The 12,520-nt window shown below is 36.9% G+C and overlaps 1 protein-coding gene across 3 annotated transcripts; it reads left to right on the forward strand.

The window, feature by feature from the left end:
- The first annotated feature begins 3,483 nt into the window (after positions 1-3,483).
- Positions 3,484-10,392, forward strand: LOC100707943 (L-amino-acid oxidase-like). Of its 3 annotated transcripts, none has more exons than XM_005462814.2 (8): positions 3,484-3,548; positions 4,039-4,085; positions 5,273-5,493; positions 5,703-5,815; positions 5,935-6,139; positions 6,654-6,722; positions 6,801-6,937; positions 7,208-10,392. In XM_005462814.2, the coding sequence occupies exons 2-8, from the start codon at positions 4,061-4,063 to the stop codon at positions 8,004-8,006; spliced, it is 1,569 nt and encodes a 522-aa protein (XP_005462871.1). In that variant the 5' UTR covers positions 3,484-3,548; positions 4,039-4,060; the 3' UTR covers positions 8,007-10,392. The 3 variants fall into 3 exon arrangements, with proteins under 3 accessions (XP_005462871.1, XP_005462872.1, XP_019209409.1); XM_005462815.2 differs by having other exon boundaries at positions 5,935-6,046; XM_019353864.1 differs by lacking the exon at positions 6,654-6,722.
- Positions 10,393-12,520: the final 2,128 nt, after the last annotated feature.

Genomic DNA, 12,520 nt, shown 5'->3' on the forward strand with positions numbered 1-12,520 from the left:
ATGCCTTGTCTGTGTGTATGTATATGGGACAGTGATGACAGAGGTCAAGTTGAAATTTGATACTTTTCACTGAGAAAGCCATTGTCTGAATGTGTAACCTAATTAGTGACAGCTGTGTCACTGCCTACTCTCTGGAATCTAAGAGAGCCCTGCCATTTAGATGTGTGTCTGCATCTTAGCCTAACACTGCCTCTGCATATTCAGTGAAGGTGTGAGGAACAAGGGACAGGCCAAAGGCAGCACATATTTCTAGGCTTTATCGTCAAAGCTCAGAAACTGCCTGTGGTTTGGGTGTCTACCTACATGAAAATATGCATCTGATAGATTTTTCATAAAAAATTCCCCAGGCCAATTTCATTTAAAAGCTCTCTGAGTGTTAGCATCTTGAATGTATACCTTTGTAGATATTTGTTCAAGACTCACAGGTACAGAATGGGACAAAGTCCTCCCCCTTTCTTCTGAACAACAAATTAACGGCTGTACCAACCATTTTCTGTCACCAAAGCGGAGACCAGTCGTATTGCAGTATCAGTGATGCGTCATTGCACGCAGTAGTGTTTACAGTAGTAGTATTGTTTATTAAGGTGGCTTGGCCCAAAATTGCAACCCATAACCAGTAGCAACAGTTTGTACTACCTACAGAGAGCACAGATGGAGGTAAGCAGCCAACTGGCTAGCCTGCAGCACTGTAGATGAGGCATTGCCGCCCCTCAGTGTTGCTGCGGCAAAACGCATCACCCACCTGAACTGGCTTATTTTGCCTACAGGCTGAGGATTTGCAATTACCTGAGAATATGCATTCTTTATTAAATGTAACGTGGGGATATGTACATCCATAGAGTTTGGTGGTGGTACCTTTATTTATTTATAGAGTTAAAAGCTAGTGCTGGCAACAAAATGCTCAGGATTTAGGCTTAGTTAATGCTCTCCTATCAAGGTCAGTCCCTAGGCAGATGGGGTATGCATTGTGGTGGACACTATCATGCAAAGAGAAACTCCTGAGAAAAGCAGATTTGTCCTTTGCTTTGGTATTCATACCAAAACACAAAACAAGACGCTCCACAGAAAGACTCGAAATTTGCACTACATGGGCAGCTTACACACCAACTAAGCAGAGAAGGCTAACACCAGCAGAGATAGTTAAGCTAACTTCAAGACAGCAGACAACACACATAACTAGAAGTAGCTAGCTAGCCACACTCACCCGAGGTGTTCATAGTGAGGTTAAGAGGATAAGAATTGAGGGGTAACTGTTATGATTGTGGGATTTTGTGGGATTTTGTGATGACATGGGGAAATTCTCATGTCATCACAGGTCAAGTCACAGGTCTGAGGTATGAATACAGGTGTCTTGGGGGCTTGAGCACATGAGGGTATGTGGAAAAACAGGACACAATATTCTGTAATAGTTCAAATTAACCCAAATCACACTGTGAAGGTATAGAACAGGCACGTGCAGAGAGGGGGAGAGAAGGGGCTTGAAAATGAAATGCCAAAAATAAATATTTCTATTTCTAATAAAGTATTTCTCTCCATTTATTACAGTAGCTCTGTATATACAATCTTGGTATCAAAATAAAGCTAACACTTGTGAGACTTCATCAGAGATGTAAATATTACTGCAGGTCACTACGTCAAAGTTACTGTAACTCAAACATAGAAAAATGTGCTTTTTTTAATTTCCCTTGCCTAATTTTTAAAAGTATTTTATAGCATATGACACCTTTGGAAAAATGCTTTGGTTCACATTTAATTCCAGAAAATATCCAATAAGTATGGTGTACACTGTACACTGTAGTTTATAGCACACAGGAGTATTAGCTAATTATGTACACGTTGGAAAGTTGTCTCGTGGCAACTGACGAATTGAAACAAATAAACCTGCTGTGTGTGCAACAGCGCAACAAAATCTTACCTGTCCTTTTATTAACTGCAAAAGTAGTGCTGATTATTAGCTGCTAGCTTACTGAGTAAGAATGTTATGGGTCTGTAGCTCTGTCCACCATTTTAGGGAAAATATTTAATTTTAAAGTAAGTTACAGGGCTTTCCCTGCCTGTCTGGAGAGCTTATATTTCACTAAAAATGATCTAATATGCATATTCACATAATTATGGATTATTATAAATTATACATTATTAAACAGATTATATTAGATTTATTTTTCAAGTATGCCAAAATTTGCCGATTTTTTTATGGAACACATATATTTGTCTCTTTTAACATGATGCGATTCCATATTAGATTCCAAATTAGATTTTTGATAAATGTGGGTTGTTGTTATTCAGCCTGGCTTTATGTGCCCCTGTTTAATTGTGAGCACCTGCCCCATTGCTGCACGGCCCTGTTATAGAATATGAATAGTATTTAAGGGTTAAATGTAATTTTTTTCTAAGTAAAACACCTCTTCAAATAATAGGTTTCCTGTTACTGTTACGCATTCTGCATATTTAAATTATTTACCCCTTTTTAAAGCTGAAATTAGGATCAAACTGAAGGAATTCTATATAACAGTCACACAATGTTAGACAAACGGGTCTACAAAATGGGTCTTAAAAAAGCCATCAAAATCAAAACAGCTTGTTTTATTGTTGACACTTCTTTGGCAACATATGAGACTTTCAGTTGTTGAACTCTTCTTTCCATGGAAAAGAAGTGACACACCCCTTAGGCTGCATACCAGACAATAGATACTGGTAAAGAAGTAATTGCCCACGGTAAAGCACGCGACTGTTCTTTATCAATTTATCTGTATATTTTTTTAAATTGATAAATATTTGCAGTTTAACTAAGTTACTGAATAACTTGCAAAGCTCTATGTATTTTAATGATTTATATGTTAAGCTACTTGTTGTAAGACCATTATTATTCTATGTCAAGTCAGCAGTATTTTTTAATGCTTGACTTATGTATCCCATTTTTATTCCATGTACGAGTACTTCTTTCAGCTGACTCCTATTATGTGTAGTCTGGATCCTATAATTGGTTTACATGTATTTCAAGTTGTTTAAAAAAAACAGTGGATTTTGTCAGGTTAAAATATACATTTGCTTTACATACAAAACATTTTTGAGTGTTTAACTGTAGGTGCTAGTAGATGCTAGTGTCTATGATTGTAGAACTGAAGTTTTGAAATTTTCAGATGGGTGAATGAAAAAAAAAACAACACAAAGAAAAATTGTGACCATAAATGGCAGAGACTAAACCCCCCTCAATGTATAAACTAGTAATAAGTAAAGGTTGTTTATTTTTTTTGGAACACATATATGCATTTATCTCTTTGACTTCTTCCAGGAAAATAAAACTCTTCTAAGAAAATTCAGAGAAAAACAAATGGACACACCTTTCCAAATAATACTTGGCAAAACAATATGATCTGACAGGTTAGGACAGTTGGGTTTCTTTTGTTTGTTTGGTTGGATTTTTGGTTTTTTTGGGGGGGAGGGGGGTTCCTGCAGCTTTTCAGTGCCCTGTTATATGAGAGGCCACAATGTCATTCGTGACAGTTTGAGTTTCTGACTCAATATCATTTCTGACAGAGCCTCACATGGTAAGAACTATTGTTTGATTTAAACTGTAGAACTATAGCTATGATCTATTGAAAAAAACTAGAATAAATTATAGCATTAATGCATACAGTGATTTCAAGAATGATTTACTATAACTGATTAACACAGTTGTAATGAGTGAAATAACATGATTAGTGCAATAAAAAAATTAATTCAGTAGCAATACACACACATGTAATTAAACTCTTTTTCTATGTGTATAGTTAGAGGTGAGAGATTAAGTGATTAATGCAAATTTTACTACAACACAATTACTAAGATGAAATATATTTAATAATAGAGTTCAGTGTTAGTAAAGTATAAAATATCTCACTACTGTTTCAAATAATAAAGACCGAAGACATTATTACACTGTTCTTATTTCTTAAACTGAACAAAATAAGTTGATATCCTAAAAAGTTGCAGGGTTTTTTTCTTTTGGCTTTTCCTATACATTGAGTTGTATATATATTCCTATTCATGTTATGACAGAGAATAGAAGACAAAAGTGAAAATGGATCCACATGCAGTGAAATTATGTGAGTATATCATATTTTCCACTGTTTTACTGAAATACTGTCAGCATTCAGATGTAAACAGTTATAAAATCCAGATTAATTTTTTGACCAAGCATCATTTAGGCCGCCCGGACATATCTGGTAATTTTGGCTGTAAAAGGGCCAAAAATCATATTAGAAGTCAATTCTTTTGCCCCTTTTTTCAGAATAACCTCAGCTTTCAATATCTGGCAGTCATTTTACATTATTGTACAGTATTGTTCTGACAATGAAACAACAGTTAAAAGTGGAAAAAAATAAAAATTGGACTCTGTTTTTTGAGATTTATAGCTAAGTGGAAACTTATATTCAACAGGAACAAAATGTAACAAAACATCAACTTTAAATATGAACTATACTAAATATGTACAGTAAAGTTTTTGGGCCTAGGTCACTCAGTTTTTTAAATCCATCCAGGCCTTTTAAGGGCGTTGCCACTTCTCCACACCCGTCACTCTGCTCCGTGAGTCATCAATTCTTACATGTGATTGGTCTGTTGCAGCTTGTGCTTCCTAATGATGCACCGTAAAGTTTGGTAAAGCTCGTTTTCTCGTCTTTTAGTTACCGTTTAAAATGTATTTCTTGCCCAAATGGTCAAGGAGTTACGCTAGTGCAAAGCACACCTAAGTGGAGTTGGCTTTTCTTTTTCCAGAACAGTAGCTTGCAAACCGTTTGTGCTACCGCAATACACCAAATATCCCTGTAAAGTGCAGGTTCTCTTCTTTCAGTAACCGGGTGAATTTTTTCTCTTGCTCAAATGGTCGATGAGTTACCATAGTCCGAAGCGCACATGGTCAAACCTAGGCGGAGTCGAGTTTTCCTTCTGTGTTGAGATAGCAGTAGCTTGTGAACACTTTGTGTTACCGTTATTCACCAAATTTTGCTCTAGTGTAAACGATGACAAAGTTACAGTCGTTTAAAAAGCACTTGTAAAATGGGCCCGCCGGCACATTAAAAAACAAAAACAAAAGACAAAGTTAATACTAATAAATCAAGTTCTTTTTGTTACAAATAGATACATAAAAAAACAAAAGTAGTTTTTGTCCAAATTCAAATATTATTCACCATTTTTCCATTCCTTCTAGATGTTGCTTAGTTTTAGGCATGAAAATGACTAAATGAAAATTTAGGTAAAGCCTGCAATGTGTTTTCTTATGTTATGTCTCTAGTTGTCGTCTCTGTGTTGTTGCTCACTCTGTGTCAAAGCAATGGTGCTAAAAGGCTGAAGGCCACGCTAGCTGATTGTCTGAATGATGCTGACTACGATCAGCTTCTGCAGACAGCCAAGACCGGTCTTCCACAAAGAAACACATCTCATCATGTTATCATTGTTGGAGCTGGCATGGCTGGATTGACAGCTGCTAGGCTACTTCACAAAGCAGGACATAAGGTGTGTGTTATACACCAGTTATTTATTTCTGAGAGAGGAAACTTTGTTTTCTTTATCCCTTTACCTATATTAATAGTTAGAATATGTACTAGAAATATTGTTTATAATAAAATAATAGTTAAAACAGATTATTGTGTTTAGGTAATCAAAGCAAGAAAAATATTTCATACATATTAAACTTGTTTTGTGTTTTGTAATATTTAAATAAGGTCATCATATTAGAGGCTAGTGGACGAGTTGGTGGACGCGTGGATACCTACAGGAATGACAAAGAGGGCTGGTATGCTGAACTTGGGGCTATGAGGATCCCAAGTTTTCACCAGTGAGTAAAATCAGTTATTTAAAGGCTGGCCATTTTTAGTACCACAGTGGAATCTACTTCTGCTTCCAATTTTCCTGTTAAACCTTTGGGACACTCACAACCTGATTGGTTTTCAACAGAATTGTCCTTCAGTTTGCAAAAGACCTGGGAGTTGAACTGAATGATTTTATCATGGATGACAACAATACCTTCTACCTGGTGAATGGAATACAGCCACAGAAGACATCCAAAGTAAAGGAAAAGCCTGACATTCTGAAATACAATCTAACAGCAAATGAGATCCATAAATCAGCTGACAATCTTCTACAGCAAGCTTTAGAGAAAGTACGTAAGTGGTAGGGGAGTTCTACCAGTAGGCATTAAATGTTGAGACACAAACACCACTATTTTTCCACAATTAGGCTTAGCTACTGGAACTGGCAGATTTTTTTGCTGCACAGTCGTACCTTTTACAGTTACGCATCTCTTCCTCCTATATATCCTGTTTTAATAGATTTTTAATAGATTAATTCTAAGTTTATAAGCATGCATTTGTTTGTTGAATGATAAGATAAGATAAAATAAAATAAGACAAGATAAGACAATTCAATATATGCAATATATATAATAAATATAATACAATACAATACAAATAAAATACAAACAAATACAAAGTAAGTAAAATAATACACTATATACAACGGTAGCATACACAGTATGTGATTATGGATAGAGGGTTGTGGAAATATGCAAGACAATGATGCTATACACACACACACACACACACACACACACATACACACACACTCATATATATATATATATATATATATATTGTCTTTATTTATACTTTTTGTAGGTGAAATATGAAGTCAAAAAACATGGTTGCAAAGCTGCACTGAAGGAATTTGACCGGTATTCAGTGAAGGTAAAGTTTATAAATGCTAAAGTTTTATCCTTATGAACCACTTTAATTTCATAACCAGAAACTTTGCTTATCTAATAGGATTACCTGAAAGAAGAAGGCGGTCTGAGTTCTGAAGCCATTAGGATGATCGGAGACATTCTTAATGAGCAGGGCCTTATGTACACTGCACTCACTGAACTGATCTATGACCAAACTGATGTTAGTGACACAGTAAGGTAAGGCCTACTAGGTAAGCTGAAGGTATAATATTTCCAATGGAGGGTTCACAATTTTAAGAAATGTAAATCAAGTCATGAAATGTTCTGGTACTGAAATGAAATTTTGACCTTTATCGAGTGCATTAATAGTTCATTGGCATTTTTAAAGGAACTGTAGATTGTAATCATTTGAAGTGTGGGACATAGCAGCTGTGCTAACTGTTACTAGAAATTGTTTACTATAAAAATAATGAAATAAATATATATCTCTGTCTTTTCATTTTGAAGGTACTATGAAGTGACTGGTGGGTTTGATGGTCTCCCCAAAGCTTTTCTTAAGGAACTTGATGTCCCTATTCTTTTTAAATCCAGAGTCAAGCATATCAATCACTCAGATGAAGGAGTCAGTGTTTCCTTCCAGAGTGGTCAACCATCTTCTTTTGCTAAACTTCAAGCTGATATTGTCCTGGTAACAACAACAGCCAAAGCAGCTCTTTTCATAGATTTCGACCCCCCTCTCTCCATCAAAAAGATGGAGGCCCTGAGATCTGTGCATTATGATAGCGCTACTAAAATCATGCTCACCTTCAAAAACAAGTTCTGGGAGAATGATGGCATCCGAGGGGGAAAGAGCATCACAGATGGGCCATCTCGTTTCATCTACTATCCCAGTCAGAATTTCCCAAATAAAACCATCGGGGTCCTCTTGGCTTCCTACACCTGGTCTGATGACTCACTACTCTTCCTAGGTGCAAGTGATGAAGACCTTAAAGATTTGGTTTTGAGAGATTTGGAAAAGATTCATGGCAAGAAAGTCAGGGATCTCTGCACAGGGGTCATAGTGAAGAAGTGGAGCTTGGATCCTTATAGCTTGGGTGCCTTCGCTTTATTAACACCCTACCAACATTTAGAGTATGCTATGGAGCTCTTTAAAAGTGAAGGCAGGGTCCACTTTGCTGGTGAGCACACAGCCTTCCCTCATGCTTGGATGGAGACGTCAATGAAATCTGCAATCAGGGCGGCTATCAACATTAACAAAGCTGCAAACAAAGTGTCAGTCAGAAGTAGAACCCGAGACGAGCTCTAATAGAACAACTGTGGAGTTCAAATGATTTGAACCAGTTGATCATTCAGCTCTCACAAAAATATGCATGATTAGCTGGTGATGCTAAATTGAATCTGTCAGTCCCCTTTACTTTTTCTTAAAACCCCTTTTTGTATGAAAGAACATTGTAGGAACAATGTTTATTAACTATTTTTAATTTGTCTTATCTTACCATCAGTGCTTGTTTGTAATTTGATTACAACTTCTGTATAGTTAATGAATAGATGATCTGCTTGTACTACTTTTGCTTCCAAACTTTCTTTACTTGTGAACATTATCTTAATTATTAGCATTCTAAAAGTCTGGTTTCATGGATTGAGTTAAACTGGGTGATAATCGATTACTAGGACACAAACTTTTCTATACAATATAACCTTTTTGTCAACGACTTCAGTGACAACTTTTCAGAATGTTTTCTAGTTTCTTCTTGTATTACACAATCGGATTTGACAATACTCGAATCACAGTGCCATCAGGTGCAGTGTTGTTAAGGATAGACACGTAACAACTAGCCCTGGACATCCTGTTTACCCGACTCTTCTCTGCCAGTTACATATTTAAGGCCGTTCTATTCTGCCAAGTCATCAGAGAAGTTGCATGTAGTTGTTCAGAGAGCCCCTTCACTACATTCCCTACATCCCGAGTGTGACTCCGAAATCACTGTTGAGTATAATAAATAAAATTAATCCAATCAACACAATTTTTTTAATTGTCACCCAACAGAAAAAGACTGACTCAGAACTCTGCAGGTATTTGATTTTGAGCTTAAAGTCTGGGAGGGTGAACAACTTAAAAGGGCTTATCAGAGAAGGTTTGCACAGGTTCGTTTCCATTCAAAGGGGAGTCTAGCTCTCAGCTTATGACCCATGCAAAGCCATCACACATCAGCCGTTCCAGTGGTAAGGTTAACAAAATAGTCCTGTGATAAGGGGAAGTCGCAATTTAACAATTTATTTTAGTCAATGTAACTCATTTCTAATACTTCTTCAGCATTTGTTATGTTTATGGTCATTATTCTTGTGAGGTTTGTGCTATGTTTTGGAGTATTAGTTTGAAATACTAGTCACTGACAAAGCCTCTGCATCTAGCAGGTATCCCCAATCATAGCCTGCATTAGCCACTACAACAACATTTGCCTATCATTTGACTGTGCTGATGTCTACTTAATTTAATTTTGCGCTCCCTTCTTCCCCACACTGCTATCAGATCTAATGTTACAGTCAGTAGTAATGCTAGGACCCCCATTTTGCATAATTCCTCTCTAATCAGCGGCCCCGCTGTGGACAATGTTCACTGGTGTTGAGACAATTGCCCCCCATTGGACGCAACCCTCTTTAAAGACAGACTTCCTGGTCCCCCTGTTATTGGAGTTAACTATCCCTAGTTGTGTTGTACAGGTTTACAGTGTGTCAGATGTAACGGGGTTTTCCGCTCAGCTATTTTACTAGTTTTACTATATTTTACTATAGTAACTGTAAAACATACAGCTAATTTACAGTTACTGTATAAACGTTTGGTTTTCTGTTTTTCCCTGCATAAAAAATAAATGATCAGGGGTCATTGAAGCAGCCTCACTTTCCCAAAGTGTAAAAATGTTATAACCTTGGAACACACTCCAAGTAGCCTGAACCTGCAATGAAAATAAAATCGTTGACCAAATTTCTCACATGACCTCACACAACCTTATTCTACAACATTTAATTGTCAGTAGTGTGCCACCCACCTTAACCTTTTGTGACCTCCATGTCAAAAAAGATAAAAAAAAAAAACCCCAATAATTAAGGAATTAATTTCTAAATTTGAAATCTTTCCAACCACCAGGTACACATGAACACATTCAAATGCAGACCTGAAATAAAAAAAAGAATCCCACAATAAGCTTTATTAATGACATGCAAATTAATACGCAAACAAAATGCCTCATTATATATATGTAACTTTATTAAAGTACACGAACACCTTTTCTCCATTGCCATTGCCCAATCTGGTCTCACGACAGTTCATGAAATAGTTGCTAGTCTATTTCTATTTCCAGTCCAGCTTGAGGTCTGGGGACACTGTTGTCCTACTATTCAACACTTATGTGGGCAACAACAGTGGGACTTGGAGGAGCGTGATTGGGAGGAACACCCTGCAAGAACAGTGTTCTTTTACTGGACTTTTGTAAGAAGAAAATGGATGGATGGACGCATGGATGGATGAAATAATAAAGTCACAAATATTCTTTTGTATAAGCTTGCTTTTAAAAGGGATTGCTTTTAGTGTCAAGAAAATATTGGCCATAATTACTCAGTGTTAACTGTCTACAACTTTATGTCTGCGCAAAAAGAAAAAAACCCAAAGAAAAATAAACAAACCTGATAGTGTGCATTTCATGTTTCATATTCACAAGCTGCTTCTGGATAATTTGATAAGGAGTCTTTAATCAAAATACACAGTAGCTGAGACCCAAGTTGAGATATTTGGTGACCAGCCTGCTGAGGACCACTGTATTGAATGCAGAGCTGTAATCAATGAAGGGGATTCTCACATATGTTCCTTTCTGATCAAGGTGTTTCAGTGAGGCCTATGGTGATAGACCGATAGAACATCGTGGACTTGAATACAGCAGGCAAACGGCAGTGCCACTGATCCATTAACACTGATGACGACTGACGACCAGCAGCAGCATGTAAGAGTAATGCAAGATGTACTGTGAAAATACAGGCTGGGCAGTTGAACAGTGGGATAAAGAATTGTGGAAGAGCACTGGACATTGAGTGTCATATTTGCCATGCTTGAAGTAATCTTGGAAGAGAAGACTGAAAAGCCGGACGGGAACTTAATGTCGAAGAAGAATACGGAAAGATCAAAACAGAGAAGAAACAGACTGTGTTTGCTGGAGCTTTGAAGCCCGAACAGGACATTGTGCAGAGAGGACCAGTGAGAGATGAAGCTGGACGAGTTTGACTGCGAGAATATAGGATATAATTGGATTGAAAATTGAAGCCTGAACTCATGAATTGTTTAGGGATGTCCACTACAGCATAACAAAGAGGTAAACATTAGAAAAGGTAAGAATAATGAAAGAAATAATTGTCATTACCTTAATGAATAGAAAACACACATACAAATTGTTACATGTGAGATTATTTTTGAAATGAATCAGAAGTGAGATAGTTTGAATCTAAAGCTCAGTGGTGAAATGCATAAATTAAATATGAATATATAGGATGCAATGAAGAAACAGCTTACACGTAGTGTACATTAACATGAATACATAGAAATGCAATGAGAAACTCAATGAATTAATTTAATGAAGAAGCAGTTTACACCCAATTAACATAAAATGCAGGGAAGAACACGCTTACATGCATGGCATAATTGGTGTTTCTGACCAGAGACAGAGAAATGGGTCATTTAAGCACTTGTGGTAATAATGAAAATGTCTTAGTTTTGTTATCTTTGGGGGCAAGCAGACCTGCACCAATTCTCCAGATCCAGGAGTCGGATGAAACTACAGGTTAACATGAATGGATATGTTAAGGCAAGTTTCTGGTTGAATTGTTTACAGTGTCCAGGAACCTGACAGCAAGCCCTAACTGGTGGTGGAAGACCAGCAGGGCTGTGATTTAAGGTGGGGAAGTAAAATTTGGGTTAGTGATTGGGGGACGGAGAAAACTGACTCTTTAACTGGAGAATGGGAAAGTGTCTGTGAGACTGTGAAGCCATATATGCAAAATAGCACACACAAACATACGCAATGAAGATCGGCTTGCTACTTGTATGAGTGATAGAATGGTGTGAATGTTGAATAAACTGATTAAACTAGTTTAAAAGGGTGACTTAGGAGTGCTTTTGCACTGAGTGATCAAAACAAGTGATTAGTATAGAAAGAAAATGAAAATAATTGAATAGTGGCATGAGGTTTAAAAAAGTATTTCTTTTGCCAAGTTAAATTGTTGAGATATGGCTGAGTATGGAAAAAGTTTGAGAGCTTGTGTGAATGTGGACAGAGGAGCTTGCTGTGTGTGTGTGATTGAGGCCTTAAAGGAGAAGTTGACTGTTCAGAGGTGTAAATTTGATTAAGAGGTTTATAAATTAGTGTTGACACATTGTTATAATGTGTTTATATCTTAGGCTGAATCTGAGTATGGTAAAGTGCCTAAAGGGGGTTATTGTTGTGTACGAAACGGTGCAGCTTTTGGCGAGGTTTTCAGTGTGTCGAACGGGTGAAATTTCAGATTGTTGAAGATTTTTGAGGTTGTTGTTTTATTTTTAATAGAGGGAGTTTTGATAAACATGGACATGTCTAAAAGGGCCCATAGTTTCTATAACAGTGCACTTAGAAAAAACCTGTCAGGTGATTTTGTTTTGTGTTTTGATGAGCTAATAATCAGCTCTCTTTTTCTCATTTTGTTCTAAGCAGGCCTGCAAAAGAGTGGATAACAGCGCTGAAAATTCTCGGTGACCTTCTCCAGATTACAATAGGCAGAGGAGAAGGCTAACTCTCTGTC

This window comes from Oreochromis niloticus, linkage group LG3 (genome assembly GCF_001858045.2).
Source record: "Oreochromis niloticus isolate F11D_XX linkage group LG3, O_niloticus_UMD_NMBU, whole genome shotgun sequence".
Taxonomy (NCBI): domain Eukaryota; kingdom Metazoa; phylum Chordata; class Actinopteri; order Cichliformes; family Cichlidae; genus Oreochromis; species Oreochromis niloticus.

What these genes read in the sequence shown, in the direction of transcription:
- LOC100707943 (XM_005462814.2), top strand. Translation starts at nt 4,061, where the DNA reads ATGGATCCACATGCAGTGAAATTAT. An exon ending in TCCACATGCAGTGAAATTAT is followed by an intron (nt 4,086 to 5,272) that starts GTGAGTATATCA and finishes TTATGTCTCTAG; the next exon opens with TTGTCGTCTCTGTGTTGTTG. An exon ending in TACAGCAAGCTTTAGAGAAA is followed by an intron (nt 6,140 to 6,653) that starts GTACGTAAGTGG and finishes TACTTTTTGTAG; the next exon opens with GTGAAATATGAAGTCAAAAA.